General features: G+C 42.5%; 2 protein-coding genes across 7 annotated transcripts in view; both read right to left on the bottom strand.

The window, feature by feature from the left end:
• LOC140597415 (uncharacterized) overlaps positions 1-7,156 on the bottom strand; it is a 42,752-nt gene extending 35,596 nt beyond the window's left edge. The window contains exons 1-2 of the mRNA XM_072745676.1: positions 7,024-7,156; positions 1,869-1,997 (exon numbers count right to left, since the gene is read on the bottom strand). Coding sequence (XP_072601777.1) covers positions 1,869-1,997; positions 7,024-7,054 — 160 coding nt within the window. The 5' untranslated portion in view covers positions 7,055-7,156. The remainder of the gene's footprint in view (positions 1-1,868; positions 1,998-7,023) is intronic.
• On the bottom strand, positions 7,114-27,295 carry LOC140597411 (piwi-like protein 1). Of its 6 annotated transcripts, XM_072745670.1 has the most exons (16): positions 26,398-27,292; positions 25,589-25,803; positions 24,711-24,829; positions 24,001-24,081; positions 23,494-23,691; positions 21,525-21,636; positions 18,354-18,480; positions 18,024-18,141; positions 17,533-17,647; positions 16,871-17,058; positions 15,646-15,718; positions 13,330-13,530; positions 13,087-13,190; positions 10,395-10,465; positions 9,840-9,996; positions 7,152-7,238 (listed from the first exon to the last, which is right to left on the bottom strand). In XM_072745670.1, exons 2-16 carry the CDS (start codon positions 25,709-25,711, stop codon positions 7,172-7,174), a joined length of 1,854 nt encoding a protein of 617 aa, XP_072601771.1. In that variant the 5' UTR covers positions 25,712-25,803; positions 26,398-27,292; the 3' UTR covers positions 7,152-7,171. The 6 variants fall into 6 exon arrangements, with proteins under 6 accessions (XP_072601774.1, XP_072601772.1, XP_072601771.1 ...); XM_072745671.1 differs by lacking the exon at positions 9,840-9,996 and having other exon boundaries at positions 7,142-7,238; positions 26,398-27,290; XM_072745672.1 differs by lacking the exon at positions 23,494-23,691.
• Positions 27,296-27,680: the final 385 nt, after the last annotated feature.

Genomic DNA, 27,680 nt, shown 5'->3' with positions numbered 1-27,680 from the left:
GAGACAGTGTGGTAGTAGCACAAACACAGACCCATAGATCAATGGAACCGAGTAGCGCATCCAGAAGTGGACCCTCAACTTTATGGTCAACTAATATTCGCGAAAGCTGGAAAGACTATCCCTGGATAAAGACAGTGTCTTCCATAAAGGGTGCTGGGAACACTGGACATCCACATGCAGAAGAAGGAAGCTAGACCATTCTCTGACACGACACACAGGGAAAAACTCAAAAAGGATGAAAGATCTAAATGTGAGACAAGAATCCATCCAAATCCGAGAGGTGAACAGAGGCAACACCGTTTTTCAACTTGGCCACAGCAACATCTCGCAAGATACGTCCGCCAAGGCAAGAGAAACAAAAGCAACAAGGAATTATTGGGACTTCAGCCAGATCGAAAGCTCCTGCGCAGCAAAAGAAACAGTCCACAAAAGTAAAAGACAACCTACAGAACGGGAGAAGATACTTGCAAACGACCGCTCAGTCAAAGGGCTGGTGTCCAAGATCTCTAAAGAACATACTCAACTCAAGAGCAGAGAAACAAACAATCCGATCGTGAAACGGGCAGAAGACCCGAACAGAAATCTCACAGGGGAAGACAGAGACACGGCCAACAAGCACATGAGAACATGGCCCGCATCGCTGGCCATCAGGAAACTACAGATCCAAACCCCCATGTGATACCACCTCACACCAGTGGGAATGGGGAAGTCACAAGACAGGAAACAACAAATGTTGGAGAGGACGCGGACAAGGGGGAACCCTCTTGCACTGTAGGTGGGAATGGGAACTGGTGCAGCCACTCCGGAAAACTGTGTGGAGGTTCCCCAAAGAGTTAAGAACAGATCTTCCCTCTGGCCCAGCAATTGTACTGCTGGGGATTCACCCCAAAGCTGCAGATGTGGTGAAACGCGGGGACACCTGCACCCCGATGTTTATGGCAGCAATGTCCACAATAGCCAAACTGTGGAAGGAGTCTCGGAGTCCTTCGAGAGATGAATGGATAAAGACGATGTGGTCCACGGCTACAATGGAATATTACTCAGCCGTGAGAAACGACAAATACCCACCATTTGCTCCGACGTGGTCGCACCTGGAGGGACTTATGCTGAGTGAAATAAGTCCATCGGAAAAGGACAAACTTGATATGGTCTCATTCATTTGGGGAATATAAAAACTAGTGAAAGGCAATAAAGGGAATGGCGAAAATGAGGGAATATATCAGTGAGGGTGACAAAACAGGAGACACACCGATCTCTGGGAACTGAACAAGGGGTAGTGGAAGCGGAGGTGGGTGGGTAGTTGGGGCGACCGGGTGATGGGCACTGATGGGGGCACTTGGCGGGATGAGCACTGGGTGTTATGCTATAAGCTGGAAAATTGAACTCTAATAAAAAAATGTAAAAACAGAAAACATTTTGCTAAAACTTAACACGGACTAGTATGTCCAAATGTTAGCTCACAACCCCTCCCATGAAACCGGACCAAATTAGGGTTCTCAATGCGATTTCACAATTTTGGCCACAAACTAATGACTGACCTTTCAAGTTAAGATGTGGACACATGAAACATAAAGAATACGGCTTAGGAGGTCTGTCTCTACGATGGCACCCCGAGCAAAACTGAATAATGATTCTGTTTTGCGTGTGTGGAGAGAGCAAAAGAGCAAGTGTAAGGAGGAGAGGGGCAGAGGGAAAGGAAGAGAGAATACGAAGCAGGCTCCATGCTGAATATGGGTGAATCTGATGACCTTGAGGTCATGACCAGAGCTGAAACCCCGGAGGCAGAGACTTAGCTGACAGAAACACCCAGGTGCCCCTAGGACAAGATTTCTTGAGGCTATTATTTAATGAATCAATTTTCATGTTACCCTCTGGGATCTCTGTTTGGGAGTCCAGTTCCCTGCTTCGGTAGAGGGTGTATATTTTCAGCTGTTGTTGAGGGCGGAGGTCTCCAGATTGTGTGCTAGGTTCTGTTCCTGTGGTTTCCACAGCAGATCCTGGGAAATAAATGGACATAGAAAGAGCTGTTGACTGACAGGTTGTTGTTAGAAGAGCCTCGAAAATTAAGGAGTCAATCCCATTTACAACTGCATCCAAAAGCATAAGCTACCCAGGAATAAACCTATCCAAAGACGTAAAGGATCTGTGCCCTAAACAACACAGAACGTTCCTGAAGGAAATCGAGGAAGGCATAAAGAGAAGGAAAAATGTTCCATGCTCATGGAGAGGAAGAATTAATATTGTGAAAATGTCCATGCTACCCAGGGCAATTTACACATTTCACGCAATCCCTATCAAAATACCATGGACTTTCTTCAGAGAGTTGGAACAAACCATCTTAAGATTCTAGTGTGGAACCGGAAAAGACCCCAAAGAGACAGGGGACTTTTCAAAATGAAGTTCATAGCTGGGGGCATCACAATGCCAGATTTTTGGTTGCTCTACAAAGCCGTGGCCATCAAGACAGTGTGGTTGTGGCACAAAAACAGACCCATAGATCAATGGAACCAAATAGCGAATCCAGAAGTGGACCCTCAACTTTATGGTCAACTAATATTCGGGAAAGCAGGAAAGACTCCCCCTGGAAAAAAAACAGTCTCTTCAATAAATGGTGCTGGGAATATTGGACATCCACATGCAGAAGAAGGATCCCAGGCCATTCTCTGACATCACACACAAAGATAAACTCAAAAAGGATGAAAGATCTAAATGTGAGACAAGAATCCATCCAAATCCGAGAGGCGACGAGAGGCAACACCCTTTTTCAACTTGGCCACAGCAACATCTCGCAAGATACGTCCGCCAAGGCTAGAGAAACAAAAGCAACAAGGAATTATTGGGACTTCAGCCAGATCGAAAGCTTCTGCATAGCAAAAGAAACAGTCCACAAAAGTAAAAGACAACCTACAGAACGGGAGAAGATATTTGCAAACGACCGCTCAGATAGCGCGCTCTTATCCAAGGTCTATAAAGAACATACTCAACTCAAGAGCAAAGAAACATACAATCTGATCATGAAACCGGGAAAAGACACCCACAGAAATTTCACAGAGGAAGACAGAGACTCGGCCAACAAGCACATGAGAAGATGCCCCGCATCGCTGGCCATCAGAGAACTACAGATCCAAACCACAATTAGATACCACCGCACACCAGTGATAATGGGGAAAAGTCACAAGACAGGAAACCACAAATGTTGGAGAGGATGCGGACAAAGGGGAACCCTGTTGCACTGTAGGTGGGAATGTGAACTGGTGCAGTTGTTAGAAGAGCATTGAAAATGAGTGATAACCTTATCAGAGGTCAAACTTTGATCTTATTACTGGTGATTTGCCTTGCAGAGAAACCTGAGTGAGCATGCAATGCAGAAAGGCTTTGGAGTTGCCATATGCTTAAGGTTCCTGAGAATATAAACTGATAAATTGTCAATGAAACACAATGTGGAGTCTCACCCCTCCAAATATTTAAAAAGGTCTGACGTATATTCTTGCAATCTGAGTTTTGGCAAGTAGTTCAGAAAATATTGAAAGCTGAATTTCGCAGAGATTCTGCACAGTGTTTTCAGCACCTTTCAGCACACCCAAAAAAAAGAAACAACTTCATGTCCATTGATGAACAAAAGGATAAAAAGATTAGTCTATCTCTACAATGAAATATTATCGCAAGTTAAGAGGAAGGAAACCTCAAGAATTGTGATGACATGCATGGCCATGTAAATTAAATACTGCATGATGGCACTTATATGTGCACCTGGCACAGTCAACACACAGCATCAGGAAAGAGAATAGGAGCTAGAAGGAGGTACAAAGGGGGAAATGTTGCTGATCGGATACAAAGCTTCAATGATACAAATTCAATGTGTTCTGGAATTCTATCTGCAACCAAGGGCCTGTCATAAGCAACGCCGTATTATATGCTTGAAATCAGGAAGAGATTAGAGGATATCAAATGCCCTTACTGTCAAAGAACAACAAGAAATTCGCTAGCAGACACTGTGTGGGGACATACCTTTCTTTTGATGAGACAATATGCAAAACAGAACAACATAGTCATTGAGAACACAGTGAATAGTGTTGACGACTTGCCAAAAATTACAATACTGATGAGGAAGGGGTCTGAGACAGGACATGAGTTGGTTCCCTGGGGAGAGAGGTCCCTGAACACTTGAGATCTGCCTAGGGTCCCGGAGATCATGCTCTGAACCCCTGAACCAAGGGCTGTCTCTTTCTCAAATCCTCCTGCCCTAAGTTCCCTGTGCAAGACATTCCACAACAAGGGGGACTGCCTGAGCCAAGAGTAAAGTTCACATCCTAACGCAGCCATCCACCTCCCGGTTTCAATCCCTCACCCAAAACACAAAGCAGTTGCCCCCAAGTCAAGCTCTTGGAAATGGCAACGGGAAGCCCAACTGTGGTTATCTTCCCCCAGCGCTCACACTGCCATCTGGTTCCCATAAAGCCTTCCTGGGCACCAGTGGACTTGCCCTCAGTGACCAGTGGACTTCTCCCAAGCGGACTCACAACCCAGGATTTTCCAAACATACTGTCCCATGAGGGCTCTGCCAAGAAGTAGCTTCTCTTCAACTGACCAAACATGTTGAACAGTTAATGTGAATTCATGACATTCAAGCATGTTTTAGGCCTCAGGGTGAATGTGTTATTAGACATACTACCACACGTGTGTCATCATTTTTTTTTCCTTAAGACGGCTGCATGCTCAACATAGACTAGACACATGACTCTAGATCAAGAGTCGCATTCTCCACTAATGAGCCAGCCGGGCAGTCTCCACTCTGCTTCCAATTCTTATTGTATTTTATGTGTGCCATGGCCTGAGGTCAGACCATGCCATGACACTGATGGTCGGGCACTGGTCAGCTCTGTATCTCAGCTGTACAAGCAAATAGCAATGAGCAGGGAATGGATACCAAGCTAACCATAACCTGGCCCTTGAGTCTGATCTTCATTGTCCCAGGGGTAGGCTCTCATTTCACCATTACTAGCACTCATCATACAGACAATGCCATCATATACCATGAAAGAAACTCCTCGATTCTCAGCGGATCGAGGTCACGTGCTCAGCACTGACAGACTTTGACCAGGTTATCTAATGGTGCCTCCAAACCCTCAGAATCTGCAAACCGACCACAACCATGGCTTTGCACCTACCACTATCATAGCTTTAAGCTGACCATAATCATGCTTTAACTGACCAGAACTATGACTTGGAATTGACCAGCCTCCTATGTCCTTTTCCTACTAGTGACTATGGCAGGATCTGTACCACCACGGCTCAAGAGCTTCCCTGGGCTATGTAAGCATGGAGGTGACCTCATAATGGTAGACAGTGCTGAGATTTCCCTTTGCACAGGTCCTTTCTGACATACAGATGCACAGTAACCAATGACTCCATGCCTGAGTCATCATTTCAGTTTAGTTCACTAATTAGAATATGAGTTTTGGGACTCTAAGCTTGGATTCATATCCTGGCTCCTTAATTCAGAGTTCATGAACTTCATCACTGTGTCTCTGTTTCCCCACCTGAGGAGGAGGGAGTGTCAACAAAACATCACATATGTGTTTGATGAGCATTGAATGAACAAAGGTATGGATAGTGATCAGGAAGGTTAAGTAGAAGCTAAATATCCTGTCTGACATCTCACATTTCCCAAGTTCCAGAGCTGGATTGAACCCTGGGAATCTGACTTCCCAGACCATTGCCTTGTAACGCAAACTGGCTTTGCCTAAATACAAGTATTTTACCTTAACACCATTTAGTATTCACAGAATTAGAGGCCTTGAGAAAAAAAAAAAAAGCTATTTGCTTCCTCCCCGAATATACTCTTGGGACTCTTGATCTATCCTGACTATCCTGCATGACGTTCCAATTCCTGAGTCATGATCAGCACATCAAATGTGATGCATAGTAGTGTGCAGGAAAGTAGAGTCACTAGTATCAACTCTTGTGTTTTAAAACGTGTGAGACAAGGTCACTGTGCATTAATTATTCCTCACACTAATATACGTGCCTCAAAACAGTGCCTGGTGACCTTGGCATGTCCTCGGATAAACCACAGCTTAGCTTTTGGACAGAGTTCTGGAGGGCAGTTTAGGAGAACTGAGTAAGACGTTATATGAAAACAACTCTAATGAAGTCTCTGTTTTCAAGCGACATTCCTAGGTGCAAATGCTTCCCATTCTCCACATCTGTAAAATTTACTTTCTCTACTCAAGTGTGTGCATCACCTATTTTTCTTTGAGAATGACTAATAAGTGTTTACATGGTTATCTCTCAGTCATTAGTTTATTAACCAATTATCCACGCAAGTAGAAAGACTGGCTATTTGTTGCATACCTGAGAATAATATTATATATTCACCATGCTTACACCTTAAGAGGGGAGGAATGGGATGAGGGATAGCATAAAATTGATCTCTCTATAAAGTGTAATTTTGGAAAATGCCCAAAGGGTAACAGGAAATGTGTGTTTGGGGCATAAATGGAATCAGAGACACTCATTCACAGGCTGACTTTTGGGCAACCATTCAGATGAAGGTAGCAACGTGCCCCTGCAAATACGGAACTCGATCCCCATTTTGGGAAAAAACGCAAGGAAGACATTGTAAAGCATTGATAAACAATGACAAGTATCCTCCATATCAACTGGATTCACACTTAATTTCTGAAATGAATACTTTGAATATGTAATTTTGGACACTAACAAAACCTGAAAATAGACGTGGCCATATTTCCCCCTGTGAGGTCCTTCGTGATGACAAATGAGGGCTGCAGGATATAATAGGGAGTAAGACATTTTTTCAAAACGGAGGCACAATATTCAAGGCAGTTAGATTGGCAGAATAACGAAAAACAGAAATGGAGCAATAGAACAAACGAAAACGCGTACATATAACTCTGCATGACAATTTGGGGAGAGGAAACTCTAAACAATGAGAAATATAGTCAGAGAAAGAGTTAACCATCCAGTTGGTAGCAAAGAGCATTCAGATCTTTAGGAACATACCATCGCAGTGTAAAGAATTGAGATTGCCCATTGTCACAACGCCAGGTAGAGAGCTGATCACCTCCTCACTCCTCACTCACTCAGCTCAAAGAGTGATAGGTGGGAAGAAAGGCAGAGGTGTTTCCCGTCACCAGGGCAACGTGTATCCTCATAGTGCTTTCAAAGTGAATGCAGCTGCACAGCAACCAACTTCTGCTCTGTAGACAGGGGTGCATCTGGGGAGACAAGGGTGGTATTTGAGAGGAGACACTTTGTATCACAAAGTGTTAGATAAGTAGAGTTTGTATCATAAACTCTATTTTAAGCTGCCTGAGGACCCTCGCACTGTTTTCCAGAGTGGCTGCTCCAGTTTCCTTCCCATCAGCAGGGCCGGAAGGTTCCCCTTTCTCCCTTTCTCCACATCCTTGCTAACGTTAGTTGTTAAATTTAGCCATTCTCACCAGTGTAACGTGGTACCTCATTGTGCTTTTGAATTGTATTTTCCTGTTCACAGGTGTTGTGGAGCATTCTTTCCCGTGCCTTTTGGCCACGTGTAGGTCCTCTTTCGAGAAATGTCTGCCCCTTTGCTCTGTCCGTTTCTCAAGTAATATTAAAATATGTCATTAGGGGCGCCTGGGTGGCTCAGCGGTTTGGTGCCTGCCTTTGGCCCAGGGCCTGATCTTGGAGACCCGGAATCGAGTCCCACGTTGGGCTCCCTGCATGGAGCCCGCTTCTCCCTCTGCCTGTGTCTCTTCCTCTCTCTCTGTCTCTCATGAATAAATAAATAAATAAAATCTTTTTAATAAAATACATCATTAAAATATAAAAGTTAAAATAAATAAATAAATAAATAAATAAATAAATAAATAAATAAATAAATAAAATATAAAAGTTAAAAAAGAAAAGATTCCAAAAAGAAGACTTGATAAAACAAGAAACTAGGTGAGATGAGAATAAAGGAAAAAATAGAGGATGACTGTATCTTGAAAGAAAACCGAATCATACAAGGAAAACCTTGAGTTGCTGTGCTATGTTCCCCAGTGCTGGAGGTTCCACTTCTGTTTGGTCAGGAAATGTGCTGGTCACCTGTCCTTCCAGCTGATCCTCCCAGGAAGGACCTGCTGCACAGATTCTCAGGTGTGTGTGCCTGGGTGGTGTTGCACCGACCTTGTCAGGGGGCCAGGCTGTTTGCTCTGTGAGGGTTTTGTTCCCTGAAACCTTTCATGTCTTTTTGGGGGGGTGAGAGGCAAAAAGACCACACCCCGATCTCCAGCCCCAGAGATGAGCGATGTGGTGATTGACCAATCTGCAGACTCCGATGGTGCCTGCCTACTCCATTTCTCCCCTAGGGGACCTGGGGGGACGTGGAAATGTGCAATGTTTAGGTTTCCTCAGGCAGTCTTTGCCGCTCTTGCCCTCCCCCCCTCTTCCTGGAGGAACAGGAGGTGTGTCCCTTTCTGTGGTTGCTGGCCCCCCACAAGGAGAACGTTCAACCGGGCCAATGCTGACCCACTCTGCCTCTCCCAGAGGAAGGTGCAGGCTGTGTTCCAGGCCCTTGTATGGACCCAACGTGGACGGGGGTCACCTGGCCCGGCGGGAGATCGTGGTTGATGGCACCACAAACTGAACATTCTCGCAGGCTTGCTCATCTGAAGCCATTTCCCTGAACCAGTACTTGGGAACTCTGCTGGCTCAGGCACCTGGATGCTTTCTGGCCTCCAGGAATATTGAGACCCGGCCACCCTGCACTGACCTGTGGTTCTGCACCCTTTCACCAATGAGTCCCTTTCAGGCAGGGACATCTCTAGAGGAGCACACTTTGAAGGGCCCAGATTTGAACTTTCACTTTCCTAAAGTTGGCTTACACGTGCTCCCTCCCCCACCCCACCCATTATCCTCTGATATATCCCTTTCCGTTTTACTTCTCCACACTCCACTTCATTTTTTCACTTTTCTATTTGTAGACTCAGCCATTCTTGCTTACAACTCGGCTTGATTTCATTGGTGTTCAGGATGGCTTGATAGTTATGTAGCTAATTTTGGGGGACCAGCTGACATGAGGACCTCTACTCTGCTATCTTCCATCCATCTGAAATTTGTTGTTGTTTTTTTTTTTTAACGGGCCTAATCCAAACTGATTCAGGAGGTTAGTCCATGAAACCTGTCATTCCCCAAAATTCAAGTTTGTTTTTCAAATAAAGTCAGCTTTATTTAGGATCACGCAAACTACTTGAAGCACCACACACACAGGATTCCTTCAGAAGAATCTGTGGAAGGTATAGTCCCCCCACACACCAACTTTACTGTCCTAGCTCCATGAGCTTGACCTAAGCAGTAAGAGAGGTTTCTATTTACAGCCACTCACATCTTAGGGGGAGGAACTTCCTCACAAGGTTGGGGCTGCTCCTATCTGTGGTGGGAACCAGGCCCCAGTGACAAGCAGAGGAGGCAGAGGAGAGGCATTCCCCAGCCCCAGGACCTACAAAACTCCAGAATAAAGAAGTTGCCTAAACACAAACCATCACCAGGCTGTGTTTATGGATTTTAATAAGTACCTGACCTTAAGCCCTCCTACATCAAGGCTTGCAGGGAGATTAGAAAAAAAGGAACAGGTTCTTAGGCGGTTCCATGGGGGAGAACACAATCAGGAACGTTTTAGTTCTGCTCTGTCCTCTGACTTGGGTGTGGACCAGAAAGTCAAAGAATGAATTCCCCATCCAGCAACTGATGCCCTCTGTGCCATGTTCTCTCTCTTAATTCACAGATCATAACTGTGATATTCCTTTCAGAGACTGAAATGTAGAGTTTACAAAATCTGCACTTTACAATTTATATACCCAGAGTCTTTAGGGTACACAGATCTTAAGGAGGACTCAATCTGTGGGACTTCACGATCCATCAGTGCTTGAAGCTGACCATCCCCAACTCCATCCCGATACACAATGATAGCTTGTGGTAGAAACTGATTATGTTTACACCAGAGCTTCAGGGCAGCTGGAAGGAAACCAGAAACATGGGTGAATAAGCCGTAACTCAGAACCAACTGGCCACTGCTATTTGTAACAGCTTCTAGGTTCATGTTCTTTCAATCCTGTAGCCTCCAGGACACATTCACTGCCTTTTGGTCTTCACGTGAGCTCAGCATTTCTCAACAGCACCACTACAGAAATTCTGAGCCAGATAATTCTTTGTGGGGGCAGAATGGGTGTTGCTGTCTTCTGTAGCATGCCTGGTCTCTACCCGCTAGTTGGAGGCCAGTAGCACCTCCATCCCAGCTGTTACAATGGAGCGCATCTCTAGGCATTGCCAGACGTCTCCGGGGGGACAGTGTGTTCACTTGCAGACAACTACCCAGATGGAGTCAGGCACACCAATCTTGATGGGACACTAACCTTCCAAGCAGGTTTTAAGCCCGTTCACAAGCTCCTGCCCCGATTCCTGGAAAATGCACTGAGAGAACCACCTTGTTTGGAGAAAAATAAGCTGTCAGTTTGAGATAGGAGTCTTAAAAATTCCCTTATTTTTCATCCTGAGTTAATCTAGGACCTCTGGTGGCGGGGAGGGGGGAGTCACTATGAGTAGCTGAAGATCCAATCAGGAATCCATTCTTTGATGCCTCTGCAGAGATCGAAGCATTGGTCTCTTCCAGTACCCTAGGCATTTATTAAAATTGTGAATGCACACAAATAGGAATATGGAAGCATTCACTAACATTGGTACAAATTACACGCACTTTCAATGTGCAGGACTACTGCCGTCTCATGGTGGACACCCAAAATAAATAGCCAGTGTTCCTGGAGATTCCTGCTTCCAAGCTGAGGTCTTAAAAAAATGGTTCATCCATAATCATGCTTTATGGGAACCACCTGCTTTGGAGCAGTAATTTTTACTTGACCACTTCCCAACAGATCAAGCAATACTGGTCTCAAGTTTCTATCCCCTGTTTTTTTAATTGCTTCAAACTATTGCAATGACCTGACATGATATAATACATTTGTCTGCTTTTTTTCCCCAGAATTTACAGTCTACAAGATGAAATCATGGTATGTTCAAATGCTGAGAACAGAGCAGTGGAAATGTTGTGCCAAAAAGCAAGGGTTCGCCCTTTCATGAAGATGGCGCCGAAGGTGAAGAAGGAAGCCCCTGCCCCTCCCAAAGCTGAAGCCAAAGAAAAGGCTTTGAAAGCTAAGAAAGTGGTGAAAGGCGAGCAGTCACAAAAAAAAAAAAAAAAGATCTGCACGTCACCTACATTCCGATGACCCAAGACCCCGTGTCTCCAAAGGCAGCCCAAATATCCTCGAAAGAGAGCCCCCAGGAGAAACAAGCTTGATCACTATGCCATCAAGTTCCCCTTAACTACTGAGTCAGCCATGAAGAAAATAGAAGACAACAATACACTTGTGCTCATTGTGGATGTCAAGGCCAATAAGCACCAGATAAAACAGGCTGTAAAGAAGCTCTATGACACTGATGTGGCGAAGGTCAACACCTTGATCAGGTCTGATGGAGAGAAGAAAGCATATGTTCGACTGGCTCCTGATTATGAGCTTTGGATGTTGCCAACAAAATTGGGATCATCTAAACTGAGTCCAGCCAACTATAAATCTAAATATAAATTTTTTCACCATAAAAAAAAGCAAGGGTTCAAAATTATTTATGAACTGGATGAAATCATTTGGGAAATATAAAAATTAATGAAAGGGAATAAAGGGAAAGGAGAGAAAATGAGTGAAAATCTCAGTGAGGGTGACAAAACATGAGAGACACCTAACTCTGGGAAACGAGGGGTAGTGGAAAGGGAGGTGGGTGGGGGTTGGGGTGACTGGGTGATGGGCACTGAGGGGACACTTGGCGGGATGAGCACTGGGTGTTCTATGTTGGCAAATTGAACTCCAATTTAAAAGAATTAAAAATTTAAAAATGAACCGAATGAGAGCTTAATTTCTTTCCATGATTGAAACATTATTTTCCACATGCCCTCCCACCATAAAAGCAAACCAATATTATATTAAACTAGAACTGGAACTAGACTGGAATAATTGATGCCATTCATGAAAATAAAAATGGACCCCCTTAAAGAATACTCTGTAATTATACCAAGGGGGCTAGTAAATCCTCAGGAAGCATAACAGTGATTGGTGATGGTCATACACATGCTAATGCTCAAGAAACTAAACTGAAGAATGTGCAAACTCCTTTGAAGGTAGGTTCTACTCTAAGCACAGAAAACAAAAGTATCCCTGGAGCAAGGGAGAAGCATGAGATATGGAAGCATATGTTCTTCGGCAGATCCATTACATATAGATCTGTGAAGAGCAGATCCTGTACCTATAGGCTTCTGATTGTATTCCTAGGTCTGTCTTCCCCATGTGGGGCCTGAGTCCTTCCCCGTGTGTTAATGGGGAGACTCACTGATCATCAGAGCCCCCAGTGAGCAGAAATCTAACGCTTGGAATCTGTGACTATTGTATCGCCCCTGTGATTATGTCCTATGTCACAGTTGGCTTTAGGGAAGATTTTCCAGATGGACCTTATCTAATTTCATAACCCCCTGAAAAAGCAAGATAGCAGAAGGGGGAAGAGAGATTTGAAGCAGAACAAGGACTGTGTGCTCTGGGGGAGCAGGGCATTCGAGAAGGAATATGGATGAAGTCCCAGGAGCTGAAACAGGCCTGTAGCTGGCAGCCAGCAAGGAAAGGGGGACCTCTGTCCTTCATCTACCAAAAACAAAAACAAAACAAAAAAAAGATTCTACCACAAGGATGTGCACTTGCAATAGGACCTCAAGCCTCCAGAGGAGAATGTGGCTTGGCCAACATGGCCAACCTGATGGCTGCCTGACAGACCTATGCGCAGACACAGGAGTGTCCTCTTAAGCTGCCATGTTTGTCGTCATCTGTTAAGCAGCAACAGAAAAATGATATAGACCCTTCCACATCAAATGTATTTGGAGCATAACTTTGCCAGAAGAGGAAGAGAATACCCTGCCCATGGCCCTCGTCAACAAACATTAGTTAGGCCCACCTCTCCTGTTTGGTCTACAGCTAGTTGCCATCTACACAATGTCTGCCTACGCCCACTCACTGCGTCAATTCCTGATTGATGCTGGACACGAAGCCTGCAATTGACTTCCGCCGATTTACAGTATCATGGAAACAGTCGATACCAATGAACATCGCATTCTGTAACTGAAATTTTTTAAAAAAGGTAAGACATTGAGTTAGAACACAATAGAAGCACAATTAAGCAACTGCGTTTAAGATGGTTGAGTCTTAAATTCCACTGAACACAAGTGAAATAAAGAGAAGGCAATGAAATCCAACGTACTCCTGTCTCCACCTTCCAGAGGGCTCCTCCCATCTTGCAGTTCATCTGCTGGGCAATCTTTGTCGCAATGGTCATCAGCGTCTGGGGTTTGTCTAAGGTCCGTGCCACGACACACTGGCTTGGGGTCGGACACTTGACACACAGGTATTGTTTTATGCCATCATACAGGTCTTTCTTTTCACTGGACAGCACGCAAAGGACCTTGAAAGAAAGCAACAAGACTACCGAGGACATGAAACCACAGTAATGGGAGAAGTGGATGTCACGTCAAGCAAACTACCTAGGTGGAGGAACAGAGTCTGTTCATTCAATCCACAGCTGGCCCAGGAGGGTAAAGGGTCTGGAATCCCATTCCATTCAATAATGGCGAAGGTGAGCATATGGAAGAAGAAAGAGCCTAGGAGCCAGGCATGGGCAATATGCATGAATCACTTGCACTTGCAAAGTCTTTACGTCCTGGCTATTCTGTTTCTAGGAGTTTATCATGAAGTTGACACAGAGGGTTAACAAGCACAGACTGAAACGTACCATCATCAGGAACGTCACCCCTTACATGATGGGTGCTATGTGAGAGCACTTGCCAAGCATTGTACTTGACTCAGTTAATTCTTCAATAACCTACTGAGATCAAGACTAGTATCCCCATTTTACCCCTAAGCAAATAAGCTCAGGAGTTATGGAAACTGTCTGATGTACAGGCAGCAGGGCAAGATTTCTAACACGTGCTCAGACCTCCAACAGGACATGGGGTCATAAGAAAGAGCAATTACTGTTTGGTTGCTTTCTAACTATAATGGAAGATCCTCAATGTATTATTTCTAACATGATGCTTCTAGGAAGATTTTTTGGGGATAATCCTCAATCAGACTAGGGAAATTCCTTTCTCATTTTAAAAATTTCACATGAATGAATGTGGAATTCTATCAAATGCATTTTGTACTTTTTTTTTTTTTTTTACATTTAATCTGCAATTATTTTTCCTATAATTCACCACACTGTTTCTTTTTCTGAAGATTGCATTTCAGGCTTACTGTCACCCTAGGCCCATGGTATTCTACTTTTTTTTTTATGATTTTTAATTTACTTATCTGATAGAGAATGAGAGTTATCACAGGAGGAGAGAAAGAGAAAGAGGCACTGAGCAGGGAGCCTGATATTCTAATATCATTGCTACTTTCAAGTTATTCTTTGGTTTTTGAATGTATATGATTTAATGATTTCTAATTGTAATAGACTGCAGTCAATGTGTGTGTTTGAAAGGACACCAATCCATTATTGGCTTAGGATTTCTCCATGCCTGTTGGGATCACTTAAAGATGAAGGCTAAACTAACTTATAGATATGCTTTTCTTAAAGCACCTAATCTTTTGGGTACAGATTACACACACACACACCTCCATTTATTTATATATACACATATATAAATATACGTATTTATGTATATTTCAATAGCTCAATAAGTCAGGCTTTTAAGTACAATTGCAAAATCTAGATTCTAATTTTTTCTGTGATGATTTCTGAGTATTCAGAGAGTGGTCAGCTAATGCATCCTACAATTTCAGCTTCTGGAATAGCATAGGCCAGTCTCCTCCTAAGAAGAGCTGTTCAAACTGATGAAAACACAGGGACTGTGCCTGTTTGGGGCTCAGGCAGTCTAACAAGGTCATAAAGAGTTATTAGGTTAAGACAGGAAAGAAGTAGGGACCCAGAGAGATGATCTCAGCAATTGAGGCCACTTTCTCCCAAAGTGTTTGCCCACTCTCCAGTGAACATGGCTGAAAGGTCAGAGACCATGAACAGGCTGACAGCCTCAGAGACAGGAAAGGACAGAAATTGAAGACAAGTCCCTGCCAAAGAAAGGGCACTTGAGATTAATTTTGAGTGGTAGACACTCAAGATCTAACAGATGAGATTTATAACACTACAAGGTAAGACAGGAAGCTGCTGTCAATGGGACACCTGAGTGGCTCAGCGGTTTAGCACCTGCCTTTGGCCCAGGGCATGATCCTGGAGTCCTACATCGGGCTCCCTGCATGGAGCCTGCTTCTGTCTCTCCTGTCTCTTTCATGAATAAATAAAATCTTTGTAAAAAAAAAAAAAAAAGGGTGGGGGCAGCCCCGGTGGTGTAACGGTTTAGCACCGCCTGCAGCCCAGGGTGTGATCCTGGAGACCCTGGATCGAGTCCCACGTCGTGCTCTCTGCATGGAGCCTGCTTCTCCCTCTGCCTGTGTCTCTGCCTCTCTCTATCTGCATCTGTATGAATAAATAAATAAAATCTTAAAAAAAAAAAGGAAGTGCTATCAAATAGAAACTTACCATCTGTGTTTTGGAGGAAACATGATTTTCTAAGACGGTTGTATAGGACTGGACTGTATCACTTACTTCAAGCCTAGAAAATAAGTATATATCATCTGTATTCAAAAGTTAAGTATGTAACAAACGTTTTATGCAGCCAATGGAGCACCACATAAAAACAAGGTACAATGTTAAAAAAAAAAAAAAACTACTTTTAACTAATGGTCATGAAAGATTTACTTATTTGAGCGAGAGCTAAACCGCTGAGCCACTCAGGTGTCCCATTGACAGAGTAAAATCATTAAATCATATACGTTCAAAAACCAAAGAATAACTTGAAAGTAGCAATGATATTAGAATATCAGGCTCCCTGCTCAGTGCCTCTTTCTCTTTCTCTCCTCCTGTGATAGCTCTCATTCTCTATCAGATAAGTAAATTAAAAATCATAAAAAAAAAAGTAGAATACCATGGGCCTAGGGTGACAGTAAGCCTGAAATGCAATCTTCAGAAAAAGAAACAGTTAGTGTGGTGAATTATAGGAAAAATAATTGCAGATTAAATGTAAAAAAAAAAAAGTACAAAATGCATTTGATAGAATTCCACATTCATTCATGTGAAAAGAAATTTTTAAAATGAGAAAGGAATTTCCCTAGTCTGATTGAGGATTATCCCCAAAAAATCTTCCTAGAAGCATCATCATGTTAGAAATAATACTTTGAGGATCTTCCATTATAGTTAGAAAGCAACCAAACAGTAATTGCTCTTTCTTATGACCCCATGTCCTGTTGGAGGTCTGAGCACGTGTTAGAAATCTTGCCCTGCTGCCTGTACATCAGACAGTTTCCATAACTCCTGAGCTTATTTGCGTAGGGGTAAAATGCACACATAAGGGGAGGGGCAGAGAGTGAATCTTAAGCATACTCTCCACTGAGCACCCAGCTGGATCTGAGCCAAAACCAAGAGTCAGATGCTTAACTGACTGAGCCACCCAAGTACCCTGATAAGTTTGTTCTTAAAACAAAAATAAGTTCAATGTTTGGCTTCCTCAGCATGTATCCCAATAGCCACAAACTATATATCCCCAAAGCCTATTTTACAGTTAATTGGAATAGATTAGGCTTTTTTGTTTACAAACCTCCAGGGTTTTAATACAGTGACCAATTCCTATAATTTAATATAATCTGACTCCACTTTACCTCCGATTTGAAGATCGGTTGTTATAGATCTTAATTTCAGCTCTACTTACATTTTTGCCTCTCTCATAGCTGTGCCCATGGTGGGTGTGACTTTCCGTAGACTCTGTACTAAGGATGAGGCCGCTCCATAATTTCTCGTAGGATAGAGTATTAGCCAATGATCTAGTGACTTCACATTGAGTAAGGGTCCACTTCTGGTCTCTCTCGACCAATCTGCAAACTGTGGATGGGAGTCAAACTGGAAGACATAGTATAAGACTTCAATTTTTAAAGAAATACCGACAAAGAGCCTTTCTATTGCAAATTCTTGCTACTTCCTACTGAAACGTTACAATTTTAAACTTTGGTCATAACTGAATTACATACTCTTCCCTTAAGATAGTGGTAAGTAATACTGGGATTCTATCATGGGTTACTCTGGATTGTTTGGATTCTAGCTATTTGACTCTTAAGGATATACTTGGCAGATTGTTTTGCCACGAGAGATGTCCACAACTCCAAACATGGTAAACTATAGAGTTTACTATATGCCAAGGATGTTACATGCTTTCTAACTGAACACCTGCTCGCTCTCCCCTAGAGAAAGGACAAACAGCCCAAGAAGAGAGAGCAGTGAGTTACTGACCTGACTTAGGTCCTCTGCATTATTATTCATTTGGCCCCAAATGACTGCAAGAGTAACTAGAACATGACCATTTTGAAGCTGTCTTACCGCTCTTCTTCCTTGAAAAATTCTTACTTCTTTCAAGATCCTTCCCGAGAAGGACACGAAGTTGGTATCAAATTTCAAATCCCAGAGTTGAAGTTCCCGTTGTACCTCCCTATTTCTGAAAGTTAAAATATTTCCACAGAATAGAACCAAAGGAAATAAGCAAAAATGATGATCCATTTGCAAAATTCTAGTTAATCTAAGATGCCTTGTTGTTTGTCTTCTGTATTGACATGTTGCAGAGAGAGGGTTTCTAGTACTCTGAAATCATGTCCTTACTCTCACATTTGTGCTTAGGGTCTTTCTATTTTGTTCTTCCCCTCCAGACCTCCTCTAACTTTGCATCAATGGAACAAATAGAGTTGTTCCCACAAGAGGTCGTTTTCTTCCAACCTGTTGTTTTTTAGTTGGAGAATCTGAGATATCAAGAGTTCTGCACGGGTCTCATCTTCAGGACACACACACAAAGACACAGAGAGAAGAATAGGACTTACGTTTGTATAGTATTCATCAGTTTCCGTAATTCGTGCTGCCTTCTTTCTGGATCCAACCTCATATGAAGAGCCAAGTCTCTCATCACCCTGTAGTCTTTTCGCATTTTATCTGATAGACCTTTAAAAAGTTAAGAAGATATAGCTAAACAAGCAAAAATAAATATGTATGTGAAGAAGCCTTGATGATTTTATCTGGAAGAGGAAGAGCCAATGGAGAGAACACAGCTCTGGGTCATTATGGAGTACTGTGAAAAGCATGTACTTCTACATCATAACATCTGGGGCTTGAAAGGGGTGGTCTTCTATGAGGACTGCATAAATCTGAAGTACCTGTCAGGTAGCATAGCTCAGGAACCAGCATTATAGGCTTATGGGGTGTGTCCTGTTGGCTCTTTTTCCATTTGCCTTTGCTGATCAACAGTGGCTGAGTTAGGTCAGTAACCTCTGTATTATACTGCTGCTCAAAAGAGGTGAGAAAGAACACTGGTGTGACTGTCAGCAAAGCCTAGTCAAGTCACCTAAATAGGTACAAAAAAGTCTGGATCACCAACAGAGGCCCAGGGGTGTGCTAGGAAGACTATTTCCCCAAGTTTAAGAACACGTTAAAGATACTCTTAATAGTCTCTTAATTTAGATGTCCCAGGGATGACCTCTTTTTTCCTTGTAAGCACACATGGCCCAGGAGAACAAGACTCTCATAAACATTGTGTTGGGGTCACTGTACCAGCCTTCTTTGACTTGCTATAGGTAAATGCAGGACCAAGCCTTGAATTACATATTTCTCACTATAGTACTGCCTTAAAAAATTAAGGATGTAATTAAGAACTTTGAAGAGGATTCCCACATTAATGGGGGACGACAAACCTGGTCACTCCTTGCAGCTGCAATACTACAGCTATTCCAAACATGCCTCCTGCATCATCGAAACTTTTCCGCCAGGAAAAGGCATTTGCCAAGACATTTATCCAGAAGCTCCTATCCCTAGGCTGCAATTCCTGTACAATAAAGTGCCTTTCCTCTCCCACATAAAGTGATGGTCTGTCATAGATCCTTCCATGCTGACCAGTGAGATCCTCATCAGTCACCAGTTAGCCACATGAATTCTGGTGGGATTGGTTAAATATCTTGAGAATGTCAAAGGAGTTCCAGAGACAAGAAGACTTCAAATCCAGTGTTCATGGTGCTTTACCTCTGGAGCTGAACTACTACTTTTAATTCTCTGTAGTTATTTGAAAGGCAGCTGGGATTCACCTCCGTTCCCCTGCTTCTAGAGTCTTAAGGCAGGAGCTTGTGCAAGTATATGTATATACATGTGTGCGGAATCATGGCATCATTTTAGGGCCTCAATCACCACTCCCACCACTGAGACTAGCACAGCCTTTGTACAAGCTGTTCTGTCGAGAACTTTGAGCAACACACTATTAATTCTCATGGCTGTCCTGTGATATCCCATAGGGATCTCCTACAACACCAACTTCTGCATCTCCACAGGAATTTCCTTGTCCCACTTTGCATTACTATGAAAGCTTTTCTGCAAGCCAGGATTGTGCTTTCCTTTTAAGGGCTCATCTATGGATTTCAGGATTTTTCTAGATCTCATGACAATACAACTAGATTGCCATCTGTTATTATACTGAGTTCCCACCAGGACATCCCAAGACTACTCAAGTCATTTCAAAGGTCACCTAAACCAATGACTTTTGAAGTAAAATCTGGAGAATGATCAAGCAAATATCAGCCTGATATCCCTGTCTGCAACTCCATCATAGGCTATGTCAACCCAACAATCCCCAAGCCAGCTCCTCACACAGAATCTCCCATTGCAATAAGTGATGCCAGCCTCCACTCACTTCCTCAGATAAAGCCAGAGACTCCTCTTACCATTACTCACTACATTTGAGCCATCAAAAGTCCTCTTGTCTGCCCCATCCATTCCCTTTCTAATCCAGGTTACCATTATCACTGATCTAAGTAGACTTAAGCACCTCCCTACTGGTGTCCCTGCCTCCCTTTTTACCCGCATATTCCCTGTACCCATACATTCCCTGTACATTAGACCCACATCTGTAAAATAAAGTGCCCCATTTCATCTATCTGTATAGTCTCACTTAACGGTAAAATCCAATGTGTGTAGGTGGATAGAACTTTATACAGTGTGGCTCCCACGTCCTCCTCTGACGTCATATCCTGCAACCCTGTACACGTCCCACCCACAACTGGGTTTATTTCTTGACAGGACACTCTAGCCTTGTTTGGGATCTGGATACATCATGCCCATCCTGAAAGTGGTGTAAGAGACAATTCTTCTCACCAATCTGCACACAGCTTGCTCCTTTCTGACAGTCACATGCCAGCTACTCAGAGCTTTCTATGACCAGCAGTCTAAGCCACCAGACATTCTCCATAACACCTCTTGATTATCTGCATAGATTTCCCCCAATACATGCTTTCTTCTTGTCTGCCATCTCTCTTCCTGCTACAAGGATGCAAGTTCCTTAAGAACAGAGAACTCAGTAGTCTTACCAATGTATACCCAAGTTGTATAATGAGCACTCATTACATGCTTTCAGGTTAAACAAGTAAGTACTAAGCGTGGAGCACAAGTGGGGATGATGCCATAATAGCACCATACCCTTGAATGGCTGTGTACTCTCAGTGCTTCCAAGTAGCTAGGTTTTGGATTCCTAATAAAATTTAGAGAAAAAAAAACCCCAGCTTATACTTTTCTAAGTTCTTTCCGTTTGCTATAAATATCTCTAACTCCTTGAATTCTCTCTTAACTGCCAAAGCTAGAGAACCAACCTCACCACCTAGTGCATCTTTGTTCATGAAGTTTACTTGTTTCTTTGTGAATAAAGATTGAGGAATCCGGGATCCCTGGGTGGCGCAGCGGTTTGGCGCCTGCCTTTGGCCCAGGGCGCGATCCTGGAGACCCGGGATCGAATCCCACATCGGGCTCCCGGTGCATGGAGCCTGCTTCTCCCTCTGCCTATGTCTCTGCCTCTCTCTCTCTCTCTGACTATCATAAATAAATTTTAAAAAAAAATAAAAATAAAAAAATAAAAAAAAAAGGTTGAGGAATCCATGAGTTATGAGATTTAGCACACAAATGACATAATTTCTGATAGTAATTTTTCACTTTTTCATTTTGAACCAAGTCCTAGAGAGCTGAAACTTCTACATAGGTGAAGTCCTCATATCTGAAATTTTGCCATATTTTATTTTCAACCCACCAATCCATCAACATGTTTAAAACTATCATAGCCATGTCCAAGACTCATTAAAGAGGTCTTATTGGAGCCATTCTAATTATGTAACATATATACAAGGTACCCAAATACATGGACAAATTCATGTAAGTTATAATACCCTCCAAGAGAAACCCTGTAATATATAGATTTTGACTTATGATCTAACATGTGACTATCAGTTATACATAGGAGACATATTTGATTAAATAAGAAAAAATATTTAGACATACTGAAATAAAAGATTGCATACCTCCCTGTAGTAGTCTACAAAGGTGATTTCAGCACCACCTGATTTCTTAAATTTGGTTCTGGGATTATCCTCCCAATTAATAGCATCCACCCTATAGGTTTTGTTGTTATACCTGTGGAATATTCACAATATATGGTATTATTCCTAATGTATTCATAGCATGGGATCAGGCAAGAATTAATAGGCTTTAAATCCTACAGGTAATTGCAGGATATATCAGCTTTATTATATTCAATATATTCACCGAGTTGTACACTCTTCAACACAACCCAAACACCACAACCACGAGCAGTCACTCCTCATGTCCACTCAACTTCCCCAGTCCTTAGATAACTGCTAGTTTAAAGTCCATCCTATACGTTTGCCTACCTGACCTGTTGCATAGGAATTGAGTCATACGATATGTGACCCTTCCTGACTGCCTTCTCCCACTCAGCATAATGTCTTTCGAGATTCATTCCTGCTATAGCATATACTTGTACTTAATTCCTACTTATTGCCAAATAAAAACATAGCATATCTATAATGGGATATATGTTTCAGCGGATGAACATTCAAGTTGTTTACACTCTTAAGCTATTATGAATAATGCTGTCAGGTCTACAAAATTGGTACATTGGCCATAAGTTTTCATTTTTCTTGGGTACATAACCAGGAATAGAACTGCTGGATCACATAGCCACACTATATTTAGCATGTTGAGGAAGTGCCATACTGTTTTCCAAGGAGATCATACCATTTCACATTTATACCAGCAACGTTTGAGGGTTGGTTCTGATTTTTCACATCCTTGCCAACATTTAGTATCTGCTTTCTTAATTTTAGCCATCCTAGTGGGTACGAAGTGCTATTTCACTGTGGTTTTACTCTGCATTTCCCTCATGGCTAATAACATTGAGTATATTTTCATGTGATTATGGATCATTTTTATATTTTGTTCAGAGAAATGTTGATTCAGATCCTTTACCCATTTTTTAAAAGTTATCTTTTGACTTGTACCTGTTCTTTACTTAAATAGATGCAAGTTAGGAGATTGAGAGAAAACAATTGCAAATCACCTTTCTATCCATTGTTTTTCACTTTTGACTTTGAAGAACAAACGTGTTTAATTTGATGAAGTACAATTTATACTTTTCTTTTGTCATCCCTTCTCTGTTGGTGTCCTATAAGGGTTTTGCTCACCTAAAGAAGATTTACTCCTATAGTTTCTTCAAAGACTTTTAAACTTTTAACACTTACATTGAGGTCTATTTTGAGTTTATCTTGGAGTGAAATTGGAGTTAATTTTGTATATTGTGTCAGGAAGGGCCAGGTGGATACCCAGTGGTCACAGCAATATTTGCTGAAAGAGTATTCCTTCTCTAAACTGTCTTGACACTCTTGTTGAAAAAAAGAAACTGACTATAAACTGACTTTGGGACTCAATTCTATTCCATCAATCTTTTCATCTGTCCTTTTGCCACTGTCTTGATTACTAGCTTTATATGTTTTGAAATTAGGGAGCAAAAGTCCTCAACTTTACTCTTAAGATGATGTTGCTAAACAACTTTCAATCCACACTCAAAGTGTCTGGTTTAAAGGGAGAGCAAAAAACTAACTTCAAGTGGAAATTTGCCCATAGGTTCTATCTAATTAAGCCCTGATTTTTTTTTAACTAGTTAGACACAAAGCAAAAGAAATTTGGAAGGAATATATTCTGTTATGTGCAGGACAGGGTTCCACAAGATGACTGGATCAGCATTAGGAATTAAGAACAGCGAAGTCTACAAATGACACGTATCCCTCTCTCATGCAATAGACCTAGATGAGAAAAGCATGGACTGACTTGGCCATTGCCATGCCAGGTCAGCTTCTGAACTTTAACTACTGAGTGGTTTGAGAACTATGGGAACATCTTCTCGGGGTGGGGGTGGTGATCAAAGTAATGGGATAGGTTTGTTGTTGTTTTTTTTTTTTTAAGCAGACTTACAGTGTAAAAACAATTGACCCGATTAATTCTTTAGAAACTTGCTCAACATCTTCCTTTCTGGTTTGTGGATCACGAAGACCTGTTATTAAATCATAAGCTGTTTGCATTCGGAGCAGTTTATGGTTCACATCAGCACAGAGGGTAATGCTGGTTTCATACTCAAGAATAGAAGTAACGTATCCAGGCCAGATGACCAGCCTGCAAATAGAACACGTTAGATGGGATTATCAAACTCCAAGCTCTGAGTATAGAGCAAGTGTCACAGGGCCCTAAAAAGGCACTTGAGAGTCAAGCCGTTTCATCTCTTATTTTTAATAAGAAATGGTCTTTTGAAGGACCTTTCCAATAGAGATTTACCTGCTGTGCTAGTTATACCTAATTTTTGTTAAACCATTTTATCATCAACCACAGGCTTACACATATATACCTACATATGTATGCATGTGAGAATCTATGGGATTTAGATGTATACATTACAAACATTACATGAAACTATTTTATACCAACTTGTGATCGAAGAACTCAGTGGCCTCTTGCTTGTTATAATAGTTGCGACCAACTTGCTTCAAATTCATCTGCTTCAAAATTCTAAAAATTGAAGAATAAGTTTTGTTGAAATAGTATGAATATTAAGCATTTGGTAATACACATGAGGATACATTAGGGGGAAAAATCTGCCAGCAACTTTGTATTACACATAATAAACAGATGTACCTGGTACAAGTAAATTATATTGTGAGGTAGATATTAAGGTCCATTTATCCTCTGTTTTCCCCTCCTTTCCCTTATATACAACAAACTGTCATGGAAAGACCATTAGGATATCCTCCATTCCCAGAAATGAACCAAAACATCTTTTGCAGATGATGTGCCTCCAATTTGGGATATTTGTCCACCACTGTTACTACAAAATAAAAAACCAGTGCATTTGCTCTAGGGAGAAATATGCATAGGCATGCATACTCGATGTATGCTCCTCCTTCCAGGCAGGTCCAGGCACAGGATATGGGGGTAGGCAGGGAGAATACTGAGGATAGGCCACAGAACTTAAGCATGTCTAGGTGAGGGTCAAGTCCCATTTCATCCCCAAGATCCGTTGCCCTCTCAGGATGAGGAGGTGTCAAGAACATGAAATTCTAGGAGCAAATGTCTATGTTCAATGCCACTGACACATGAACACAGTCATATCTCAAGGAAACTAAAGCTTATAAACACACCTTCTAAAGAGAATGTTGTAATAGCGTAAGCAGTCTGGTGAGTTGGGTGAGAGTTCGCTGATGAATTCAATGGTCAGCTTCACAACCTGGTTTTTCAGTAGGCTGACCAATTCCGTTTTCTGAGATAAAGAAAAAACAAGAGGGTCTAGCAGTCCTTCCGAAGACAATAAGCTCATTATTGAACCACAAATCAATAGGTCACCTGGGTATAAAACACACCAGTGTGACACATGCAGGGACAATACAAGACTTATAAGGCTAAAGTGAGGAGTCAGAATTAAACATTTACAACTACTTTTTTTTAACTTAAATGAGCTCCTGTAGATTATCCATTTGGTAAATAGATGTTTATTGAAAAAATATTAAGTCCTTCTAATGTTTTTGCTGAAAGATAAAAACTATTCAATACTTCATCAGCACTTGACCCATATTTGCCTTTGAAAATGTAAAAACATGTATATATTTTGCTCTCAGATTCATTTTAAGCACTGACATAAAAAAAAGCACTGACATGAGGCAGGAGGGAACATCAGTGATAAGCACACATGGCACGTGGGTGTTACAAATCCCATGGGCAAGAGATCTTCAGGTCTCCTCAAATCGTTGTACAAAAATGGTATTTGCTTTAAAACAGTGAAGATGTGAGAGGAAGAGAACAAAGGTCAAGAAAATGTCTAGGGTGACTGGGTGGTTCAATTTGTTAAGCATCTGCCTTTGGCTCAGGTAGTGATCCCAGGTCCTGGGATTGAGCCCCGAGTTGTGCTCCCTGCTCAGTGGGGAGACTGCTTCTCCCTGTTCCTCCGCCCTCTTGCTCATTCTCTCTTGCTCTATCAAGTAAATAAAATTTAAAAAGAAAACATCCAATAACAGTACTTAACCGGCAACAGTAGCTTGTGAGGTAATAATAAAGAGCTCCCATCAAATATATGGCACTCTCCAATAAATGCTTTATGCTGCAAAAGCAATTCTGAACGAACTTTTCCATCCTCGATGTCTGGCATGTAGTCAATGTTGTACTTATATGTGACCTGCTGGGGGCGGGACGTCACTCGGAAATGGTTTGTGAATAGCTTTACAGGTCTACCCAGCGTGCCTGCAAAAATGAATTCACGTGTCAATAATGAAACAAGCAGACTGACTGTACCTAAATAATGTGGACATCCCAATACTGAAAGCCAAAGTTAGGCCAAACAAGGATATTAACCACCAAACACATAAACATTTACATACAGCTGATGTCCAGAGTATGTATCATCCATTTAGAGGAGTCCTCACTCAAGCAGACATTTAGAGAGTTAAAACAGAAGATTAAAATATTTAACAAGAGATCAGAAGAAAGATCTCTAACACAAGGCTTCCAACAGGGGGAGTGGGTGGGGAGCCAGAATAATGTAAATGTTGTAATTATGCTTAGGTTTCTTTTATCTAAAGTCTCAGTGCATTCAAAGAGCTGGGTCATTCTGTCTTAGTGGCTATAAAAGGAAGAGAAAAATGGAGAGTCCATCTAGGACTCTCTAATAGTCTCTGTTTCTGCAAAATCAGGTGCCATTACAACAACGTAAGCAGATTGGGAGGTTACCTCCACTCACAGTGATGGGATGAAGTTTTACACACACTCTTAAACACAAACATGCACAGGTTTCACGTGAACAATTCCCTCAGGCTGGGTCGTTAATGGCCAGCATACCTGTCGTGGACTCTCTAACATGTTCCAAGTACTGTCGGGTATCCACCACATGGTCTCGAAAAATGCCCCCAAAATGCTTTCTCTCCTTCAGTGAGGTTGCCCGCAGTCTAGTCGCCAGCTGGAGTTCCTCTACATGGAAACGGATGTGAAAGCCATGAGTCTTATACAATAAAAAAAGGGAGGAAACATAAAACCACAAAGGACAATATTAAACACCAGCTATTAAGTAAAACTAAGTTGAGGTCGCTGGAGTTAGGAAAGTTAGGACTGTCCAACAATCCAAAGGGTATTTCAGTCATTGGTCACCAGAAAGGGGGAATGGGACCTGGAAACCCCTCTGAACAAGAGCCCACCCCACATCAGTGGCCGGCCTGGCCAGCCCCACATCCATCCCCATGGAATCTGCTTTTGCGCCAGACACTTGTCCGGAGTGCAAGCAGAAACTTTGTCCTTAGCCAGCAGCTTTATAGGCCAATCACTTGGCACCTCACTGCCCTCTCAGGAGCACTGGAAAATGCTGACTGAATAAGCAGTTTATAAAAAAAAAAAGTGCATGAAATTGCCTTTGATACAAAATAACTGAGATGTTCTTTTTAACAGCTACTGGAAAAGGCTCTATTTTTTAATTACATTGAAATATGCGTACAGACTTTACGAGGCACCATTTGGAGGACAAGACAAAGCAGTCTTTCAAATACCCTGAAAGAGGGGATTTATGAAGATGGAGGAGTAGGGTCCTCACCTCACCAGGTCCCCAACTTCCCTACAGAACTTCCAAACCATCCTGAACACCTACGAATGTGACCTGAGATTTAAAGAGAGAACAGCCGGAACTCTACAGAGAGAAAAGTTTTGGCTTCTAACAAGACAAGACAGGAAGGGGGAAAGGGAAAGGGAGAAAGGGAAAGGGGAAAAGGGAGAAAGGGGGAAAGGGGGAAAAGGGGAAAGGGGGAAAGGGGGAAAGGGGGAAAAGGAGAAAGGGGGAAAAGGGGAAAGGAGGAAAGGGGGAAAAGGAAAGGGAAAGGGAAAGGGAAAAGGAAAGGGAAAGGGAAAGGGAAAGGGAAAGGGAAAAGGAAAGGGAAAGGGAAAGGGAAAGGGAAAAGGAAAGGGAAAGGGAAAGGAAGGAAGAAGCCTGGGGCAGGTGGGGGGGTGGGGAGCTGCAGGCCAGAGGAGATGGCTCCAGCCTGGCGGGAAAGCCTGGGCGCCCCTAGAGCCCAGCCCCGGAGAGGAGGGGTGTCGGGCTGAACCCCAGGAGGGGCGGCGGAGCCCCCAGGTTCCTGGGG

The sequence above is a fragment of the Vulpes vulpes genome, unplaced genomic scaffold (genome assembly GCF_048418805.1).
Source record: "Vulpes vulpes isolate BD-2025 unplaced genomic scaffold, VulVul3 u000000663, whole genome shotgun sequence".
In the NCBI taxonomy this organism is placed as follows: Eukaryota; Metazoa; Chordata; class Mammalia; order Carnivora; family Canidae; genus Vulpes; species Vulpes vulpes.
Note: the sequence above shows the minus strand (reverse complement) of the source record. Positions and strands in the feature narration are given on the sequence as shown.